Source organism: Pleurodeles waltl, chromosome 7 (genome assembly GCF_031143425.1).
Source record: "Pleurodeles waltl isolate 20211129_DDA chromosome 7, aPleWal1.hap1.20221129, whole genome shotgun sequence".
NCBI classification, from domain to species: Eukaryota; Metazoa; Chordata; class Amphibia; order Caudata; family Salamandridae; genus Pleurodeles; species Pleurodeles waltl.
The window spans coordinates 134,334,430-134,356,212 of record NC_090446.1 but is presented as its reverse complement, the minus strand read 5'-3'; the positions used below and the strand labels follow the sequence as shown (position 1 = coordinate 134,356,212).

Below are 21,783 nucleotides of genomic sequence, written 5' to 3'. Positions count from 1 at the left end.
AAAGTTATAAGACGGGGATGATTTAGTAGAAGTTGCTCCCCCCCCCCCCCCCTCCAGGCATGTCAAGGGACTTGGGCAATTGCATGGCGAGAGAAGTTCTTATGATGTTGTGGGGAAAAATTAAACCAAAACGTTCTGAGTGATTGCTCAAATGTTATCATTAAACATCAACATAAAGTTCTGACAGTTTTTCGACTGTTGTTAACAGTGTACATCCTACTTTGTGTTCAGAACTGTTTTAATTATCACACTAATATTACTCGGGTATTAAAATAAATCCTTTATTATTATATATACATAAAAAAGACTAAACCTTTCTAAGACCCATCAGTGTAGATCTTCTTGTGATTCTAAATCCTTATTGTGGTGGCTTAGTCTTTTTGAGTCCGTGTCCACTTGCAACACATCCCTGTGGGGGAACATCTGAGAGCCACCTGTTTGAAAGGCTTATTGACTAAGTTCTCCTTGTCACTAGACTACTCACATCCTGAAAGTACTTTGTGACTTCTCTACCCACACACTTAAAATTGGATTTCATTTTTGTGGACTAATTTGGGGACGTTCATCATCGTGGTAAAGGGCTCAGAGTTGGAGAGGTTTGTGTGATACATGGAACAAATGACCTTTGTTTATTGCTTTTTAAAGAAATCTGTAGTTGCTCCACCAACCACAGCTATGAATGGATGGTCTATCTACACCTTTGTGCTATGGAGACTATCCAATATGCCATTCCTCTTTCAGCCTTCACCAAGACCGTTGGCATTTGTTGTACACTTGATGGAAGATCGATGGCGTGCAGAATTTCCCTTTAGTATCACATCTTCTTCTGGAAAGGAGCAGGTTTCTGAAGGTGTTTCAAGTGTTTCTTCCTGTCATTAACACAACCTGAAATGGAGAACACAACAATAACCTTCGTTGACGTGAAAGAGGAGAAACCTGGTGCCATTAAGGCAATCTGGGCACCAAAGAATACGGAACCTGGGGCATTGCTGGGATGGAAATAGAGGAAATAACAGCCCAGAAGGAAGAAGAAGCTGGGGGAAAACCAGAAGACTGAAAGGCTTGAAGGAAACTGTGACGCTAAAGAATGGGACATGGATGAAAGCAAGGCAGGAGGGATCAGTGATCTGAAGCAAGGATAATGGAGAAACAATGTGCTAAAAAAATGATACATGGTAGAAACAAGGGCACTAAAGTCCATGGGAGGCAAGGTAATAAAGCACTAAAGGGAGGGTGATGCTTTGATTACTGAGAAGATATTAATTATATTTAGTCCTATTCTTCTTAACCATAGAAGCCTGTCCTACCACCAAAGAAAAGCATTTTGTTACTTTTGATTTATAGCTATATATACGTAAAAAAGTGGGTGATATAGATTGTTTTTTTTTTTTTTATTATTATTATTTCCTAATACTTTTCTACCATTTGCCAGATCCGAACAAAATATGACAGTGACTTGATGCATCTAACTCACTTCCTTCAATTCCAATGTTGTGTTTATTGGTGAGAGGGGGTGGGGGTTACATGGTGGTCGTAGAGAGAATAGTATTTTCAATTTTAAATCTCCTCCACTACAGTGAAAACTACCACAAGGAGTTACTCCAAACGTGTTACGAAAAGGTACATTCACTTAATATATGCCCTCTATGTAGCTTATGGTAAGTCCATTTAATAGTTTGAGATATTTCCCAACAAAAGAGTCAGAATGGCTTTGAAGGGTTAATTTTATCTACATCTGTACCATTAATGTGCAAGTAATTGGTACATCCAAGTAGGAGGATCTGAATCTGAAAAATAAGACTTATTGGATGGAACCGAGACACATTTGCTGTCACTGTATCTGCATGCATGGATTGGGCCATGAATTGAATGTCGTGATTGACACATTAATGATGTGGTGGATCAATCAGTATTCAAAGATCCCACATCAAGGAAAAATAATTTGGGAGTTGTCGGGTATTGAGGAAGAAGACAGGAGCATCGTCAGACCTCCAGAAAGAATCTGAAGAATGCTTGAAGGGTAGAACCTGCCATAAAAAATAAAAATTCATACTGAAGCACATGGTACTTTAATTTAGAAGACAGACGCAGATACCCATAGACACCATTTTGGTTGTCACTGACCCAGTGTAAAGATAAAAAGGCAGCTATAACAGGGCAGGGGAGCATAGCCTAGGGAGGATTTTGAGGTTGGCTGTGGAAAATCATGATTCTGCCGAGGGAAAATAAATAAGTCGCAGGATCTGCAGATTCCAAGTAACTTGTCCACCCTCCAAAGGTTTCACAACTCCATTTTATACCCATGGATTCCACTTCCTATGTATTGCTTTTGTTTATTTAAAAAAAGGAACAAAGCAGACTGCTACAATGGGCATTCAGACTTGGCTGTGGCTCATTCCTTTGCAATGCCAAATAAGGGAACACCCAAGGGCGCCAAGTACAGGGGCTGCACCAAGAGACCACTGTACGCCATGTTTATGCTGGTCTCTGCATTTACAGAGATCAAGGACACCAGGATAGGTAACATCAGTAGAAATGTGCACAGCTGTCCCAAGTGGTAAATCATCCAGACGTCCTTGACCCCATCTCTGAGACCTGGTGGAATCCATTCATAGACACCTTCGCTAGTCACCTGAAAACTAAGTGCAATAAGTTTGCTTCTTAGATAGCCAAAGGGACAGGCAGCATAGGGGACTAACTAGTAGGGTACATATGTATTTCTGTGTGCATCCTTTTGCCTCAAGAATCTCATGATAGCATATTTTTGTTGAGGATCATACCATAAGATACCCTAAAAGTGTAACTTTGACGTTGCTCAGAACAGTAACCTCACTGAGGAGCTTCATGTCCACCTATGTCAAGTGAGTGTGGGACAAATGACCAATTCCTCCCTCTTACCACCCTTTGAAGAGGGGGTTGGTGGAGTGGTTTGATGACACCTTGAAATGAATGATGGTGCTTTGGAAGAACTCTTGACGAGGAAGTGAGCTATCTACTGCCATTGTTACTGTTATTCTGTTGGGTTGTGCCACAGATGAAGCGTGCTTTGGCCTATTTGAACTTTTTTGGTGATCTGCTTTGGTGAAATAAGGTTGGGTAGATAATCTGTTTACACACCAAGTGATGTCGTGCACTGGGATGTTAGGACCCAGAAGGAAAAAGACCAATTAATGCACAAGGCAAATTAATATCTTCAGGCAAGTCAAGAAATGCTGAAGGAAAGGTATTAACAGAAGGCAATCCATACTAGTTATCACAAGAGACTCTGTTTCTGATTGACAAATAATGGTGACCCTTACACTGTTCTTCGGAATGTCAGTGAGGACAATTATTTTGGTACAATTAATGCCTCAAGAAACTCTACAAGATGTTTCACGTGAGTCAGCTGAAGTCCTACCTTGACCCTCTCCTCTACCTTTGATTTCGATACCAGGTGATAGTTTTCCATTCAGTAAGGTGGCCATCTTGGTTGGTGGTAGGGTAGGTTTGAAGTGAGATTCTTGATACTGGAGGACCTCTCCCAGATCATGGTTATGTCACTTGACTGATTGTATTCCCCATCCACGTTAAAGAGGGTTGGTAAACTAGGTGCTGGATGATTTGAAGACACTCTTTGTCAACTAAATAGATAGAAAGCCATTTTACTGACAGTTAGAAGTACCACTTTGAATACTTTTCTAGGTGCTGACAGCACTGCAAAAGGCCAATGAAAGTTAAAAAGTGCCTGACTGATCAGACTTCTCTGGTTAAATGAGAACCAAGCAAGGGTAGTAAGAGCAAAATGTTTAAGGCCAAAGACAAGGCTGTCCTAGTCTGGAAGGGAACCATCACTTAGACCCAAATGACACATTTCTAGGTATCACAGGATACTGTACAAACACGGACCGCCCTGACGTCAAAGAAGCTGCAAATTATTTTTTTCCTCAAATGCCAGTCTTCAGGATACCTTTGAGGCAGTGAAGCATGATCTGTGCCAAGCTCCTGTAATGAAGGCTTGTGACTGTGGTCAAGTCTTCATTGTACATCACTGATGTTTTTTTTACAAGGGATTTGGAACGATCTTAGCTTAAGTCAGCGAGAGGAAAGCATGCAACCAGTGGCCTTCTGGTGCCACGAGAATAGAACTGGGCTGTGATGAAGAGTGATTTATCACTGCCGGTGCTGTAATACACTTTAACACATACCAGGCCCAGCTTATTTGGGCCACATTTTATAGTCCTGCTGGAAATAAACTCCCTTAAACGGCAGATAAAAATGAAAGGTTTAAATTTCCTTATTCTACAATCGTCTATTTCCCAGCCAGTTCATTTCTCCAAGGATCAGAAGCCAGCGACCAGATGACCAAGAGTATTCTCGGTCCTGGTATTTTTGATTTACGAGGGATGAGATCCAGAGAAGGAATGAATCCCATGCATGACATGAAAAAGCTGAGCTTCACTGTTTGACTTTTTGCGACCTCTCCTGTGTTTATTCCCCAGGGGCTTGATAATATGTGAGTCTTCTCGGGGACATCTATATGTCTGTATTATGTTTTAACAGTAAGCTGTGCATCTATGACAGAGTACACCCTCACTAATAGCCATTGCTCTCTCTAAACACACTGGAGAGACTAACAGTTGCTGTTTGCAGAATTATAGTTGCTTTACGATAGGCTTGTTTCCCAATATCCATCAAGGGAAGACTACCTACTGGTCTCACCCATTGTTGCAAGAACTACTATAACTTTTGGGAAATCACATTTGGTCCCCAATATTGACGAATGCAAATATAGTACATTATGCACCAGGAAGAGTACTTTTTATAGAGATGTGTGGTATCCTTAGTTAGTGACTGGTATTATAGTAAGCGCTCTAGATGTACTTTTAGTACTGTGTCATATTGGTATGAGAATGTTTGCAGCTGACATAACTGGGAATTCCAGGGCAGACTGTTACAGCAAGGCTGCTGCAAGTTATGTTATCCGATGTTTATAAAGTGCTCATTGCCCTCATGGTATTATGGCGCTGACTGAGAGGCTAACCTTAGGGGTGCAACAGCAATGCTTTCTCAAAGAGCAAGATTTGATTTTATAAGCAGTACTGGAGGTTTTTAATTCAGCAAGGGAACAAATGTGCATTGTGAGGGAGTTCCATGCGGCCGAGATTGGAATCGTGAAAACAATCTGCTGAGACATTTTAGCCCGAAAACTTTTTTCTCCTCTACATGAAAAGCTCTGGAGAACATGGTACTCTGCTTACCCAGTCTCACAGCTGAATAGCCAGAAGTTAAAGGGAATTCAAAATTGTTACACCAGGCCTTTCAAATAAAATGTGACAGCCATGTTGTGTGTTAGAGTTTTGTCTACTGTTCCTTTCAGCAGACGAATAAAACACTGTGGTCTGAGAAAGATGTATCTATATGGTCTATCTAGAATGACTTTCCTGAGTAGGTTAGAGAGGTTCTGAAAGGAATCTATGGTCATTGTTATCCGAGTGTTCCATGGATAGAATAGTTGCCCTTTTTGGAGCTTTTCCTACTGAAGCCGCTACGAAAGACAACAATAACATCATCTCATAATGTGGATCCCAAAGCTGGTTTCAATGTTCAGCAGATTAAGTTTTACAACTATCATTTTTAGATGGGCGAGAGGGATGCACGGGCCTATGTGGCCTCTTAAACCACCATGCGGACATGAGCCATTGATGACAAATGGAAAATAGTCTGCAACAGAGAATCAATTCTGTCTGGATGAGGAAAGGTCAATCCCTGGGATGTGTTGTCAACAGCTTAATGAACTGCCATTGACAAAGAATCAATTGGGTTTTGGAAGCGGAGCTGCGAAGTGCTAGTGATCAAGGTAAGGGTGAAGTCTTATACCTCCAAGGTGTAAACAGGATGCCATTAAATAGAACTCCTTTGTAAACAAAGCACGTGCAATTGAAGCAGACCGTGTGAGCTCTGTGCTATATGGTTGTCCTCCAATTGCAAATCAGTACAGAGCATCAGCAAAGTTTTGGAGATTTACAAGTGTAAACCAAACCCATGATGAAGTATACCTTCACAGTTTCAGACAGAGTAGAACGTGTTAACGTTGCATGGGTTTAGGATAAGTCTGATGTCCCTGTCTTTCTGCAGACTTTGGAGTACAATCCCTGGACTTTCTCATAAGCTTGAAACTGTCTAGAGGCTGCCAGATGTAGATGCTTCCAAATTCCCATGAAGTAACTTCGAGATTCTTTGTAAAACTCTGGAAGTGAAGCAAGGGATTACAAGGAGGTTGGAGGGTCAGATCTTCCAATACATCTTCTGAACTTACTGTTCCAGACTCAAGGAGGATTTTTTTTATTTTAAAAATAAGAATGTTGGCCTCTGACAGGGAAAAGCTCAATGTGAAAGAAAGGAACTTAGAAGCTTGAGAGGAGACATGGTGATTTCCTTTTTTGGCTGCGTCTACTTGTGACGTATTTAACAGCAGCTTGTGCTCAAGTTTAAATCGGTCTCAGCACCAGATTCCTTTCTGCATGTCCTTCTATAAAAGCTTGAGATGGTAGGTAGTTGTTCTTCTGTTCTAGTGATTGATCTGAGGGATTCCTTGTTAGAAATAGCTGAAAAAAGTAGTGTTTAAATGGAAGGTCCATAGGTTTTTCTTGAATTCTGAGTGAAGCGATAAGATACAATGGATATGTGTCCGCTGAACCACTCATCGCAGTAGTATCTACACGTTTGTTAATTAGAAGATAATGAATGGCAACTTCCTTAGCCTCCGAAAATCAGAATATGCATTTCCCACCATCATTAGGAGGCAAAAATGCTACAACTGTTAACAAGTCGTAACAGTGACAGAATTAGTTTGCTTATGTGAAAGGGAAGCACTTAAGTAGTCATTTAGGTTTCCCTTATGCCTTCTTTATCTTAAAACAAAGAAGCTGGACTTTTGCATTTGTACCAAGGTACTATGATAACAGCTGAATGAGCTGGAAATCTGCCATTATAGAGAAAGTAATTTAAGGCCTTTACTGTGGCACATTCTCAATAACAATGTGACCAAGCCACCAAAGGTTCTTCCAAAACTGAATACTGCATGGCTAGAACTGGTACAGCAGTGTCCGGAATAAGTCTCAAAAGTGTCCAGAAGCAGCTACTTTCCAGGCGCCATTAAATGGCATGGTAGTATGGAATGGCTTGGAGAGCTGACGAAGATTACATGTGTTATGAGAATATGTGTCAGTATCTGTGCAACTCTGATGTACTTTGGGGGATTTAGACCAAAGCCATAGGTTGCTAGAGGTGGTTGAAGAATCAGATGAGGGTACACTAACAATATCAGACACTGCAAGGTTGTATCCTTAGCATGTTCACGAAGAACATCAAGGAAGATTCCACAGGGCGGATTTTACAATTGATTCTGTAATCTCCGGAGCCACAGAAGTAGGAGGAGTGTTCTCTTCAGGCACAACCGAGAAGGTGTTTTTGCAAGAGGTGACAGTGAAGGTTGAGAAATGTCAGTGTTTAATGCATTTGTCTGTACTTTAAACAGTGCAGGTTTTGGGACCTGCTCACTTGTTAAGACAAATTGTAGGTGCAGTTGGAAAGGCGGAATAGATGAAGGAGGCGTGAACGAATGCTCTTCCGGTCCTGAAGCAAAGACAGTAGAAGTGCGGAAAATACTTCTTTAGGTACTGCAGTAACAAAAAACTACCAGCTGCATATTAGCATCACCTAGAGATGACAAAAGGATCTGTGATAGCAGTACGGGTCTGGCCTCCCGCTTCCATGTGAAATCGTACAGGTGGATCAGAAATGTGCTTCGCCTTTCACTTTTATTCCTTCTTGTGTTTACTGAGAAGCACTCAAAGAAGGTCCTTTAGCGAGAAGGGGAAAATACATAGCAGCACTTTGCTCTCTCACAGAATTTAGACATCTTTTGCAATGCATCTTCACTGGACAAGGTGTTTACAGCATCATGACACTGGAACCAGAAGAAAGAATTTCTTTATTTCCTGTACAAAGGATGTTGTACTGTCAACATATCTGGGGAGTTTATCTCCATTAAGATTCTCTACTTCCTTCTGTTCTAAACAAATGCATAAGCACTCGCCCCAAGACAGTAAACCTTATCTGGTTTGAATGACTGTCTGATTCAGTGGAGACCGAGGTTTTGTGACTGGTTGCTTGCCCGCCTAGAGACACATGCAGGTGTATATGACCAGAGAGTTTATCTCTTGAATAGATTTATTCCCCCCAGGAGGAAGGGGGCATCTTCTGGATCTGAATCCATGTAACCATAATGACCCATACAGCATTGTCATAAAACTGATTGACTTTGGCAGTTCTAGACCGATCCGCAACATGGAAACTCAAATAACTCACCTGTACACCTACAGAAATGGGGAAGAACTCACTGTATAAAAATCCCCTCTACAGTAGAAGCAAACCGTGTGTGGATCAGGCAAACACTGCTTGCAGCTGATCTTTCGTGGAATATCGGTAGGAGGAAGGCATTTTTTTTATTTGTTTTTCCCTTAAAGTAATTTAGCATATGTTAAAGAAAAAAACAAATGGCCCTTCCCGAAGGGGACCAGTAAAATGGCAGCTAATGCTACACAATATAAAACTTGTCACTGTGTCCTGCCGATGGATGTAAACACCTGAAATGGGTTAAGATAGATTGAATGGGTGCAGCCTCTCGCCCTTCTTCTTCGATTTGTCTTTTCTAGGTCTTGCAATCAGAGCGACAGGTGTTAAGGCTGGACTGGTTCCTGAACCTAGTTCACAGCCCTCCATCATAAGATCTTCATAAAAACTGATTATGACTGTGGGATCACGAACCCCATTTTTTGGAAAGAGAAATAGCACACTCAACATTAGAAAAGAACCTGCCTCTAAAGGAAGGGCAGACAATTCTGGCTTTCAGCCATTAAGGGTGGAGGAATCCAGGCACTGACATGAAGGAAACAAAGGAAACCAAACCACTGAAATGGTAGGACATATTGGAAACCACGGCACAGAATCCTATGGAAATGAACAGAATCCAGGCACTGGAGAGAAGGGAGAACTGAAAAGCAGGGTACCTAAATACAAGGAATGTGGAGAAACCCTGTGTTGAACGGCCAGTGAAGTGAACACACCATAGCTGCCAAGGTAGGGAAACATTGAAGAAAACCAAGTCACTGATTTGTGGGGTATGGGTGCAGCAAAGGAACTATAGGAGGGGGCGGGTGTGTATAAAACATCTACAGAGTGTAGGGAACCTGGAGAAAATAAAGGTGCTGCCAGTTACTGAAGACGCGAGGGCACAGAACAGAGGGTGACACGAGCTGAGCCAAAACTTTGAATGAATGGGGACATGCAAAGTGTGTGAAAGAAAACAAGTCGCCAAAGTACCGTGACAGAACACACTGAGTGACTTAGAACACCAACACTGAAGGAGCAAACACTGTCAAAGACACGGCATACAGGAGATCAATGCATCAACTGTAGATAGGATGACACAGTGCAGAAGCTATGAAACTGAATAAAGGGGATTTGGAGGTAACCTAAAACACAACGTCAGTCCCCATTTCTGGCACAAGGAACTGGCAGGAGGTTTCTCCTCCTATTGCTTGGTAAACTGTGCTTTGTGGTTCCTGCTCCATTCGCTCTATTTGGAGAAGCCTCCCCAGCACAGCTACCCCCTCCCCTGAGGGAAATCTAGGCAAGGTGGTTTAACTCATGCTGCTTGGATTTTAAGTTCAACCAAACCCATTCAGAGGATTAAGGGAGCTGGACTACCTTTGGAGATTCCTGACGCCGCTTGTTTCTGCTGTTTGGAGGTACTGACAGAAACAAAATGAGGGGATTATAGAAGACGGTGGATAGCAAGGCATTGAAGGGAGAGGGACATGGAGGAACTCAAATACTTGAAGAAAGAGTGATGAACAATATCTGTTTATTGAAAGGAGGTGGGATATGGAGAAAAACACAGAAGGCAAAGCTGCGGTGGTGCGGGAAATTGAAGAAAAGAGGCCTTTGAGAGAAAACAAGAAAATACACATTGTGGAAAAGAAAACAGTGATTGAATCAAGGGATATAAAAGATACATAGAGGTATTAAGAAGGCAAACAAAGGAAACCACCACACTATGGCTTTCACTCTGAGTTGTGTGGAGTGGTAATTCTGCATTTTTGTTGGTTTACTAACCATCGCAATTACGAGTTTTAGCACGGTCCGGGGACGCACCCAGTAAAACCGCATACATTTCCACTTGCTGCAAGAAGTGGAAAGTGTGTGCAGAAAAGGGGCACAGTTCCTGAATTCCATGCAGTATTTGGGTTCAGCAATTCTGGGATCCACACCTCCTTCCCCATTCCAGGCAAAAATTTGAGCTGGCTTTTAACTAGTGTGTCGATAGATGCTGGAATCATTAACATTGGGCTCGATATTACCATATTACTAACCATGTGTAAATCAGGCCTTAAAATGAGAGAAAAGTGACTGAGATACATATACTTTACTTACATTTTATCATTGAAATTACCTAAATGTGTGTTTGGTACAAAGTTCCCATTACTCAGTGTGTCTAGATGTCCATCTTCTCGGGAGACAGGCCCCTCGTTCCACATGAGGTCAAAGCCACCAACACGCTTTTCCTTCCCTGTCAACCTGAGAAAGAAGTGCAGGTCACAGGACTAGATAATGACAATTATGCAGCATCAGTTCCATTTCCTAAATCAAATAGTACGTCACTAAAGCTTTCCAGTTTTAACACCAGGGGCCAAGTAAACATCAGGTGGCCTCACATGAGTCTTCGATGCCCATGATCACACGCAGCAGGGTATGGTAATCGCATAGGCTAGGTATGGATGATCTTGCTTCAACTAAACATCAGGTGGCCTCACATGAGTCTTCGATGCCCATGATCACACGCAGCAGGGTATGGTAATCGCATAGGCTAGGTATGGATGATCTTGCTTCAACTAAACATCAGGTGGCCTCACATGAGTCTTCGATGCCCATGATCACACGCAGCAGGGTATGGTAATCGCATAGGCTAGGTATGGATGATCTTGCTTCATTAAGAGTCTTCCCAAGAGTGAGGAACTCTGGTGGTCTACTATCACCACCCTTTGCCTCTCCTCAACACATTCTGTTTTCCTTCTCACAGCATCATCTTGGATGGCTGTTAGTATGACAGTATGGTGACCCTCAAGCAGTGCCTGTCTAGGGATCTCAGCTCAGAGCCACTCTTCCACTGCGCACCTGCTCTTCACTCATCTCGTAGCCCATCCCACTGACAGTCTTGCTTCTCCATGCCACAGCCCTACTCACCTGCCTTCCATGTCCACTATGTGCAAGGTGTCTTCCAGCAGGCGCGTCTTCAGCTCATAGTCGTCCTGGCTGCTGGCAGTGAGGGACGGAGAGGCATTGATTTCCAGCAACCACCTGTGGGCAAAGGAACGTTATTTGTACCGGTTGGGCATGTCAACAACCACTAGGCAGAGGTCTGGCACTACCCTCAAAAGCACCCAGGGGTTGAATGCCATACTTTTAAGAGCGCCAAGTCTTTACAATTGTGGAAGTGCAGAGTGGTGCACACTTCTTAAATCTGAAGGAAAACAAAACTGATCCCAGGACATGGCGGCGGTGGGTCATTAAAGCTTCCCCGACTGTTTCCCCCCGGAGAAACATATGCGACTCCTATCACCCTGTTCTTTGCCCCGCAGTGAAGGGTAAACTCCATGTCCAACTGCAGCCTTTTGTAGGTTTTTATATTGATTTCATATTATACTTTATATGTGGTTGTATTTTGAACAGGTATTTCATATATCACGTTTTAGATTTCTATAATCTACATGTTAAGGTTAAGTCTCCAACATTATCCTGTTTCACAGCAGAGCAAGGCCCAGCTCACTCCTTCCCCTTCTATCACCCTGAAATGTGTCTGCAGATGCCCCTGACACAGCAGCCTCAGGGTGTGCCCGAGCCATGCTTCACTCCTTGCAGGCCTTGGACTGCGGCCTCTCTGAGCATTTCTCCCCAAACCAGTGGTACTTCCTACACACAGAGTGGTACAGGAGGCTCCCCAAGCAGAATGCCTTTCTTCCTGTCTCAAGATACCCGTTAATGATGGAAACGTACTGGTTGCGCACAAGCTTTGATTCTTTTTGTTAAATTGATGTATACGGGTCACACCTTTAAGTCCTGAATGTTGAACCACAGCTAACCAGAGTTGTATGTTAGGCTGATTACTATAAATACCGACGCTCTCTCTTGGCGTCAGACTCCCATGTACGTGGCTTCATAACGCTGCAGCCTGGCTGTGGAGAAGCTTTTGAATGAGAAAGGGGCAGCATGCAGACTGGTCTGTTGAGGGGGGGAGGGACCTCCGTTTCCCTGGATAAGGATTTGGTGAAGGTTTCTTTCTTGAGATGGGAGAGGCCCAAGTGGAGAGCTGAAACCTCTAAATGTCTGGGTTCACACTGGCCGGGAGGCTAAAGTAAATTTTCAATGTTTCTGAAACCACTCTAAGCTTGTCTTTTTCTTTGGCAATCATTACAGTTGCCATCACCCTCCCCCACAAATGTGCATCCTCATTTTACTAAGGGTACTAAGGGTTATCATAACAAAGCTAAACAACCTAGTACACAGGTCAGCCTGGTTAGGACACTTGAGATACAATTACATTGAAAAGCTGGAAATCAAAGTAATAGCATGAATTATGGGGGTCAAATTCCTGTTAATGTCACCTTGTTTTCTCTGGAAATTACCTCCATAAATGCTCTCCAAAGCAAAGATTACACATTAGATCTTGTCACATTAAGACGACAAAAATGTATTGTGTCCAGACCTCCCAGAGCAATCCCAAACACAGGTGGTGCTTGTCTAACAGTCCCAAAAAATGTCCTACACCTACTACTAGATGTTTGATTTGATATTGCTTGTTTAAATAGGGCAATTTCAAATCTTTTTCGCTGACTGCTAACCATCTAGAGCAGCAAATAGATACATTACAGAATAATTCCCTTGATTTGATCAAAGGTGAAGGATGTCACGGCCACTGCTACGTTTCCTCCTTTGTAAGTTAGACCGCAAAAGGATGTTAAGGCATACCAGTGACTTCATGCTCTCTGGTGGCCATACAGTCTCTGGAAACCCACAGCACCTCGTTCGTTTCTGTCTTGATATATTATAGATTCCCAGATAATGAGTAGGAAGCCAATCCCATGCCCCTTTAGGTCACAATAGGGTGTCATATCTCTCTTACGCTCGGAGGTCACCATCAATGAGGATGTCGTAGCCATACAGCTCGAAGCAGTGTTTGTCATTGATGATCACTTTCTGTACACTCTGCAGGGTTTTGATGAAGATGTTGTCCATCTCTTCGAAAAGCTTTTCCACCATCTGTGGTCCATGCTTTGCGGTTAAGTAGTGTCGGAGCTGCTGGATCATCCACTTACAGCCCTGAGAAAATGAATGCAATTAAGCAAAGCACATAAACAAGACATCATTTTACAATGAGTCCAACGTAAGAAAGTACAGAAACAAACACTAAGGAAAAACAGAAATGCAAGAACTTGGTGCATGGAACTGCAGGGAGTCCAACCTTCCAGATCTCTGCACCACGAATCAAATGTTCATGTTCTGGGGACCATGATTTTGCATGTTAAGGCCAGCGCTTAAAACAAGCTCCCCCTCTTGACACAATATCAGAAAAATCAATGCTGTTTCCAGAAACTCCTGAAAGCCCATTTTTACTCCTCTCCTTTAACCCCCCCATCGTTTTCTCTTTACGCCTCATTTAATGCACTTTTCCTGGGAAGTAGTGTGTCCATCCAACCATCCCTCCTCCCTCCCAGCGTTACTGGGTGGTGAACCATGTTTTGGTCAATGGGCTAGTAATTGACATGGCAAGCAGCAGCACAGATGACCAACCAAAGGTTTTGGAGCTGAAGTGACAGAGATAAAGCAGGTAGAGTAGTGGTAAGAAAATAAAATTGATGAGGAAGCCCTATTGAGGCACTGGACTGAAAAGTTTAGAGGTGAAGTTTAGGGATGCACACAGGCGGGGGTGCGACTCTTGTGGCAGTCACCTTCTCTGGATCATAGTCAGGAGACGTCTTCTGAACTGCCACATTGGTAAGATGAATATCTGGTGTAAAATCAAGGTTAAGGATCAAAATAACAAGCTGCTATATAGGAATGTGGTCCTGAGGGCCAAAACATTGATCATACTTTGCACAATGATTTCAACTACGTTGTGGTAGCACAAAGCCGTACAGAACCTACACAGGTATGTATCTCCTTGATAAGGCCTTCCCTTTATCTGCTGTCTGTGCAAAATCAGGATATACCATAGCCAAAACATCTCTTCATGTTAAATCTGCTTAGAATGAGAGCAAGTAGTGGTATAATCAAGGCAATTGTATCGGACTGTGTTAGTATTTAATTTGTAAATAATAATAAGTGCCAAAGCCCAAAGTGTTTCATGGCGTGCCAAATGCCAGTGCCAGGTTCATCTAATAATCATAAACTCCCATAAATGTGGCAATTTGCATTATTGCATGTCACCAAAGCAGTAAAAATGGCGTGGACGAGGTATTGTGTTTTATTTTACTGTTGGGGTATATTGACTTTTTAACCAATATGCTAAACATGCTCTGCTCAACAAAAGGCAGACATTGCCATCATGTGGTTAACTGTCAGAAATAAGTGTCTGTGCCAAGCACCAGCAAACTCCAGAACAAATTAAGCATTAATGCTTACTCCAGGTTCATGACTCCTCTAAACCCTTGCCTCACAAGCCATGAATACTGGCATACTGAGGATTTGTATTAGACTATTGCCCTGCTATGAATATGAGTATTGGACTGATAACTTGGAGGTGGAAGGGTGGGGGAAGCTGACAACATTCTGGCGAAGCTCAAGCTACATATGAGCTAAATGTGCCTGGTGGAAGACTAAAGGGCTTAGCTTGGTTAGAACTTGTGAAGTCAGGAAGTTTGCTACAGGTATGTTAGATTGTGTAAATGCCTGCCAATTCCTGATTAGAAAGTCCACAGAATCAACTGATAGAAAAGAGAGGAGCAGGACATTTCAGAAAAGATTGTATTACTTGTTGAAGCTGACCAAGCTAAAGGCCAGCCTTCTACCAGAAAAAGCACAGCCTTGACTCATGACCACACAGAACCAGGGATACTGACAGTCATCAACTGGGCCGACAAGGGTATGAAAATACCCAAAAAAGTGCAGTAAAAATCAAGTATTCAGAAGAAAGTAGAAATGAATAAGAAGAGGCAGTGACTCGGATTGAGCTAGAAAGGTCAGAGCATTGACTGAAAAGGAGTGTTATAGATTCAATGAGAAAGAGAAGAGAGAAGGTGTAAAAAATAACAAGAGGGAACAACCGTGACGAGGGAAGTATAAGGGCAAATAAAGTAGGAAGAAAGTGGGTGTCATACTTTAGCTGTATGCCAGCTTGTGAAAGGAGAAACTGAGGTGATTGAAAAAACAAGCCAGAACTAATGAAACAAACAGAAGACAGTGTTAATGGAAAGTCCTCTTTTGCACCCTATACCTAGTGTTAAGCTGCTGGTTTTGGCATTCTTCCAACTAATCTGTTGTGATTTATATTTTTTGGTGTGTTGTTTACTACTTTGTTAAAGGGGGATACCCTTTTTAACATCCAGTAATTATTTGTGTAATGGCGCAGTATGTTAAATGTGTGTTACTTGGTGTAATTTGCACAATGTAGGAGATATAAGTGATTTTATTTCTTCCTGCTCGAGAAGAGATGTTTTTATTTTGACTGATTTCTTTTTTTTTTTTTTTTAACTTCAGTCTAACATTTTACCAGATTGCAAAGTAAATATCACAAATTATTTTTTCTATTTTTAAATGGGTGCCATTTAGGGGGAACTCTGGTTTGGCAGCACAGAAATTTGAATGATCCATGTGCTAATCGACCTTTAATTATAAAAGCGAGGCTGTGGCGCCTGCAGGCCTGTGGCATGACAAAGGCAAGTCGATCTGTACCCGAACGCAGTCCACCATTTTGCCGGCAATTCCTCCAACACCCATGTTAGATAACTTTTTTTGCCTATTCTAGCTCTCCACTATTTTCACTAAAAAATAGGGGCTTCATCACTGATAAAGATACAATAAATATGCTTGTGAAAAAAATATAAGAGAGAGACAAAATATGTTACTATTAAGTGCATATTATGAAATATTTGCTTCCCCACTACAAATAGATCTGAAATTCAATTTCTCATATCTCAACATGATTAAGATGTTATGTTTAAAACAGAAACTTGGTTATCTGCACACTCAACTGCTATATTAGATGACCTGGTGTCCTAACATTTTAAAATTACACAAGAGGATAGGGTACTTAAATCCTGATTTACCACCCTCCCCAATCCCACCAGCCTCATTAAATCAATTGTATGAGGAGTTCAGCTTGCTTTACACACATAAATATCATTCTCTTCAGTGAACTTAAAATTATGGGTTAACACCAGAGTATGCCAAGTGGCCAATTTTAAAGAAACAGTCTTTTCAAATTGAATTTGATTTCTCATTATCCAATTCACTCTGCAAGACATCCCCACAACTCATGATTCTCCAATATCGAAAGCAAAATAGTTGATAAACCTGTACCTTTAACATAGTCAACATATATGGCTATTCCTTTTAGGTTAAACGTGCCAATAGATAGGCATTGTTAAACTCAAAATGGTACTGTAGAAAAGTGACTTTGGAGAGTATTGTTTGCCTTTGATATCACAATGAAAGTCATTGCTCTACAGAATTTTTTTACTGGCAATGAATGACCTGTTGATCCAACTTGTCTGCTATAAGATCCTAATTCTTCTATTTCTCTAGTCCTAATTGAACTTTTACCCATTTAGACCAAAGTAAAATGGAAGGGGCAAAACATGTGTCGGCTGTCTCCTTTAAATCAATTAAAGGGTTGAATGTTCATTTTGACTAAAACTAAAGCTTCAATGATTCTGAAGATCTAAAGAAATTGTTATTTTGGGTGTTCCCCAACTAATTTTTCTCTACTACAGGAATAACTTTGAAGAACAAGTGGTCCAAAACCTCAATTGGTGTCTTACGGCCCACACTGAAAATTGGTATTGAGTGATTGAAGGATACCGTCTGGACCTTTGGAGCTCTTACACCACAGGATATACCAAGTGTGTGGTTTTGACACGTTTTTTTAAATTTCAGAATCCACCCCCACGAGATACCAGTAGACGAAGTCTTGCCCTTGTCCCCTGTCATCTGCTGGCAACAGTAATAAGCTAACTATCACTAAGTATGATTGAATAAATCCATCTTATTTTCTCTAACTCACTTAAAAGTGGGATATTAACCAAAATGTGGGAAACTGTTGTTGATAAACCACTACTAAAAAATGCAGCTTTAAACCCTACAGATCCCGGGAACCACCAGCCAGTTTCCCTCCTCCCTTACTTATCTAAGTTGTTGGAGAAACTGGTCTTTCTACAATTTCACAAACTTTTTTTAATGAAAAACACAGTTACATACTTATCAAGCAGAATTTAGACAGGGCCATAGTAGAGAACTTTAGTTTCTGTCTTAGATGACCTAAGATGGACACCTTGGATCAAATACCATTGGTTCTCATGTACTACACTATCATTTTCAGTCAAAAACATTTTTATGGTGTGCCACAGGGATCAGTTTTATCCCTGTTGTTTTTAAAAAAAACATTTGTATGTACCCACTTGCCTTGTTACTGCATCATCTGGGTACAAAGTTTTTTATGTAGACATATGGCATGCAGTTGATTTTTGGATTGTCTTCAGACAAATCAATCCCATCCCTCAACCATAAGCATCAAGGCTACTAGGCAGAGGATGTCTACAAACTATCTAAAATTAAACAAAAATGAAATACTTTTAATATCATCCAAACCAGTATCAGGGATTTGAACTGGCCAACTAGAATGTGGCAACCACCCGTACCTTCCCCTTCAGATGGTAACTTAGGAATCCACCTCAAATCTAACCATAGCATTTCTACTGAGATAGCTAATGTGATAAAGCTGTTTTTTTTTTTTAAATTAACCTGCTTCTGGATATCTTACCGCTTTCCCACAAAGAACTCAGAATGCCCATGGTCAATGCTCTAATCCATTCACAGTTAGACAAGGGCAGCTCAGTTTAGATGACTGCAGCCGAAAAACATATTATGCGACTACAACTGATCCAAAATGTGACGATTCAACTACTTTGTGACCATGAAAAATATATGATTTAATTACCTAAGCCAGAAAGAGACTACAGTTGTTACCAGTGCAAGACAGAATTTTTTTCTAAAGCTTTATCCGTTATACACAAAGCTGTCATGCTCATACCCTGGCTTTGATGGCCTAGAAATTCTCCTGGCATCAATACTTCTAGGTCCCTTTGCTCCAATGGGAAGTTCCTCCTGAAAATCCCCAGAGCCCGAACTTCCACTTTTGGTGATGAAGTATCTCAGATGCCACAGCCAAGTTGTGGAATGCCCTTCTAGTTCATTTACAGAAAGAATGCTCTCACACACTTTCTGTCTGGAAATCGTTAAACACATACCTCTTTAAGTAACACTTACTCCACAGAGCCACTCAATCAATCTTAACATAAGCACCCACCAAGAAACCTCTATTGGTGAATTAATTAAATATAAACATCAGAAAGATATCTCACCTCTCAGACTTTTAGCATATATTGATCATGTGCAGTAAACAACCTTTTTACGTAAATGATAAACAGCTCACATTTGCATCGGAACGCTCCTCTAGTTACTCTATCAGCATTCCACAATGTGCAGAAATTAGTCAGACATAACCAGTCCATAGTGCAGAACAAAACACTTCTTTCTGAAAAATAAGTTTACACTTCCAAGACACACCAGCCATACATACATTTATGCATACAAGTAGGGTATATTAGATTGAAAATAATCAGGTTAGAAAGATATTATAAAATTTGCCCACAGTTACTGAATGTCTAATGAGTTAGGATACAGTGGTCATCAATGCTACTCAGGGTAAAGCGGGTGTTGGAGAAGCGAGCAAATCCATCTCTGTATAACCAGGCTTTGAGTGGAATGTACTGAAAGCAAGCAACATGTAAATTATTAAATAGACAACCCTCCTGTCTACGTGGATAATTCAAAAGGGATCTCTCACCCTACAACAAACCCTACAAGAGCCAAACATAGATTAGGCATTACAATGGCCAGGGCTTTTTAGGAATCAAACTTCCTTGAGGCTCCAGGCCCTCAATTAACAATACTTGAATAAATGTTGGCATTTGCACAAGGTCCATTACCTAGATTTTTGTGGAGGCCGCTATTTTGAACTGCACCAGTTCAGATCACTGGGCAAGTCTCGGTTCAAGATATGCTCCATGCAGTTAGTATATTTTAGCAATGGACATAGGCACACAAGAAAAGTCCATTCAGCTTTACACATGTAGTTCATGCTGTGGAATCTGGCTGGGAAAAGACAGTCTAGCACACTTGGCCTACTAATGAAACAGCTCAATGAGAAGAGGTCATGATTACCATGGCTTGAAGCAAAAACTGTTCAGTACTCTCATGAAGAATGTCTTCCTGTAATATGTTAATCACCCTGTTTGAAAATTCCATATTTTCCATTCACTACAACAATCTGATTAACACACTCAAAAAATTGGCTACACGCTGTAGATCTTTAAGACTAAAATACAAACATACTTAATAACAGCAAAATCCCAAAATACAGCAGGACAGCAACACCCGCAAAAAACCCTAGATAACTACAGCACAGGCTCTTGTTGCTTACTTACAGAGGTTACCAAAACGTATACTCTGAGGTCAAATTTGCGTCCTGTTGAAAAGAACAGAAACATATTAGCATTCTTACCAATAATGGACCAGGTACATTGGGAGAGGGAAAAAGTGGTAGGGAGAAGAAAACTGTTGATGAGGAAATATAAGAGGGGTGTGCAAAATAGCACAGCCTTGAGAGGAAATTGGGTCGCAGAAGCTCAGTGGTTGACACCCTAGAGACATTATTGCAATCGCCCTGACCAGTAACCCAGTGGCCTGAGGACCAACTTGCACACAACTACAGCAATTACTAGCACGGTATCTTTGATAGCACAATATGCTGCCGTGAAAGACTCCTCAGGGACACCAGATGATTAGTTTACAATAGCACGAGTATACAGAAGATTCTATGTTGGGTAATAGATTCACAAACTGTTAAGAACACGCATCAGGATGAAACGTGCATTTTACAACAGAACTGCACATTTTGAAATACCCAATACTGATGAAGTCATGACTGTACTGCCAAATCACTCTTTTCAGAGGGGTAATTACGTTTAAGGAGGCACTTATCTTACTGCAGTGTGACTTTTTCACCAACCAATTACAGTTGGATCACTACTGTAGTATCTCTGCTTTCATGAAACATTGTTTCCATGTACCCTGCCTGGGATTAATAAAAACAAAAACAGTGCAGTGCAGGGGGTCAGTGTTTTTCTTGAGAACCGCTGCTGAATGTTGAGGTTGCCAAAAACCACAGCTGCCTAATCTTGTTTGTCTCTCATGTTTTTGCTTCCATCTCCCTACTCTTCCTGACTCACTCTTTCAAGTTCTTTGTTCATCCCTCCTTTTAGGTCTTCCACACTGAAATGAATATTGTGAATGATACCAATATTTACTGTGGGCTTTAGGTAACAGTAACCATTGCTTACCATTAGATGGCTTTCATATCAGTCTAATTTGTTTGCTTTTTAGTCAGTGGCTTCTCCTCTTCTTCTTGAGTTTGTCCCTCCCCATAAGCATAGCTCCCTTACCATCCTTTTGATTGGATGACTTGCATACTTTCACAGCTCCACATCATGCAGCTACTTTATTTTTATTGTCAGTACATGTGTTTTATTGCTCTCTCCACCCTGGTTTGCCTCACCCGTAACATCCCGGTTGTGCAGGCCTTGTTGCGTTAAAAAATAACAAGGGCACTGGGGTTCTTAGATAAATGGAGTGAGGACATGTGCGCACAGCTCCTGTTTATCTGCAGGGTCACCTGACTGGTGATGCCTGTCAGAAGGACGTGGGTGAAATGTAAGGGGCAGCCTACTAAGAGAAGGTGCTGTCCAGTGACATATTCTGATGGACACTACATTCCTCCCCAAAAACAATGAGAAGTCAAAGAAGCCAACAGGAAAAAACAAAACAAACAGGTAATCATTGCAGATATAACAGTTGCAATGTCTATTAGCAGACCATTACAGGGCAACTGGATACACTTTCCCAGCTGCAAGAGAATGCTGCTGCTCCAGTTCATGTCATGTGGAGTCCACTGCAAACCTTGCTTTCAATTGGTTGTGTTGCTTGATTCTCCGAAGACAGCTTCTGACGTACTTTGAAACTTGTTGATGAGTTTTTGGAGCCTTCTTCTGGTTCATCCGAATCCGGTATACTTTAGTGGAGGAGCTCAAAACCCATCTCTTGGGTGAAAAGGCACATTGCAAGGTTCACTAAGGATACACTAGACTGTATTGGTTTTGCATGTTGTGTGTATATGTGTGCCACTGCAAGACCACAGAGAAGCCACTGCCAAGTCACTTGTGGAACACTTTGGTGCAGGTGGGTCATGATCAAGGAATGCTGAAAACTAGATCAGAACACCAGTGGGATAAGAAGTTTGAACATCAGGGGTCTGCCTGTTGTTCCTGAATGTCATGGATGCTTTCGGAACTGCAGAGTGGTACAGAGTGTCTGACTCCAGTCAGAATGCGAGTTGCTCTGTTGATGGTA

The 21,783-nt window shown here is 41.6% G+C and overlaps 1 protein-coding gene across 1 annotated transcript in view; it reads right to left on the bottom strand.

The window, feature by feature from the left end:
- Positions 1-267: 267 nt before the first annotated feature.
- TTLL9 (tubulin tyrosine ligase like 9) overlaps positions 268-21,783 on the bottom strand; it is a 96,249-nt gene continuing 74,733 nt past the window's right edge. Inside the window, exons 8-14 of the mRNA XM_069243371.1 lie at positions 19,803-19,843; positions 18,998-19,085; positions 14,049-14,107; positions 13,223-13,419; positions 11,287-11,400; positions 10,496-10,620; positions 268-885 (exon numbers count right to left, since the gene is read on the bottom strand). Of these exons, the coding sequence (XP_069099472.1) occupies positions 815-885; positions 10,496-10,620; positions 11,287-11,400; positions 13,223-13,419; positions 14,049-14,107; positions 18,998-19,085; positions 19,803-19,843 (695 nt within the window). The 3' untranslated portion in view covers positions 268-814. The remainder of the gene's footprint in view (positions 886-10,495; positions 10,621-11,286; positions 11,401-13,222; positions 13,420-14,048; positions 14,108-18,997; positions 19,086-19,802; positions 19,844-21,783) is intronic.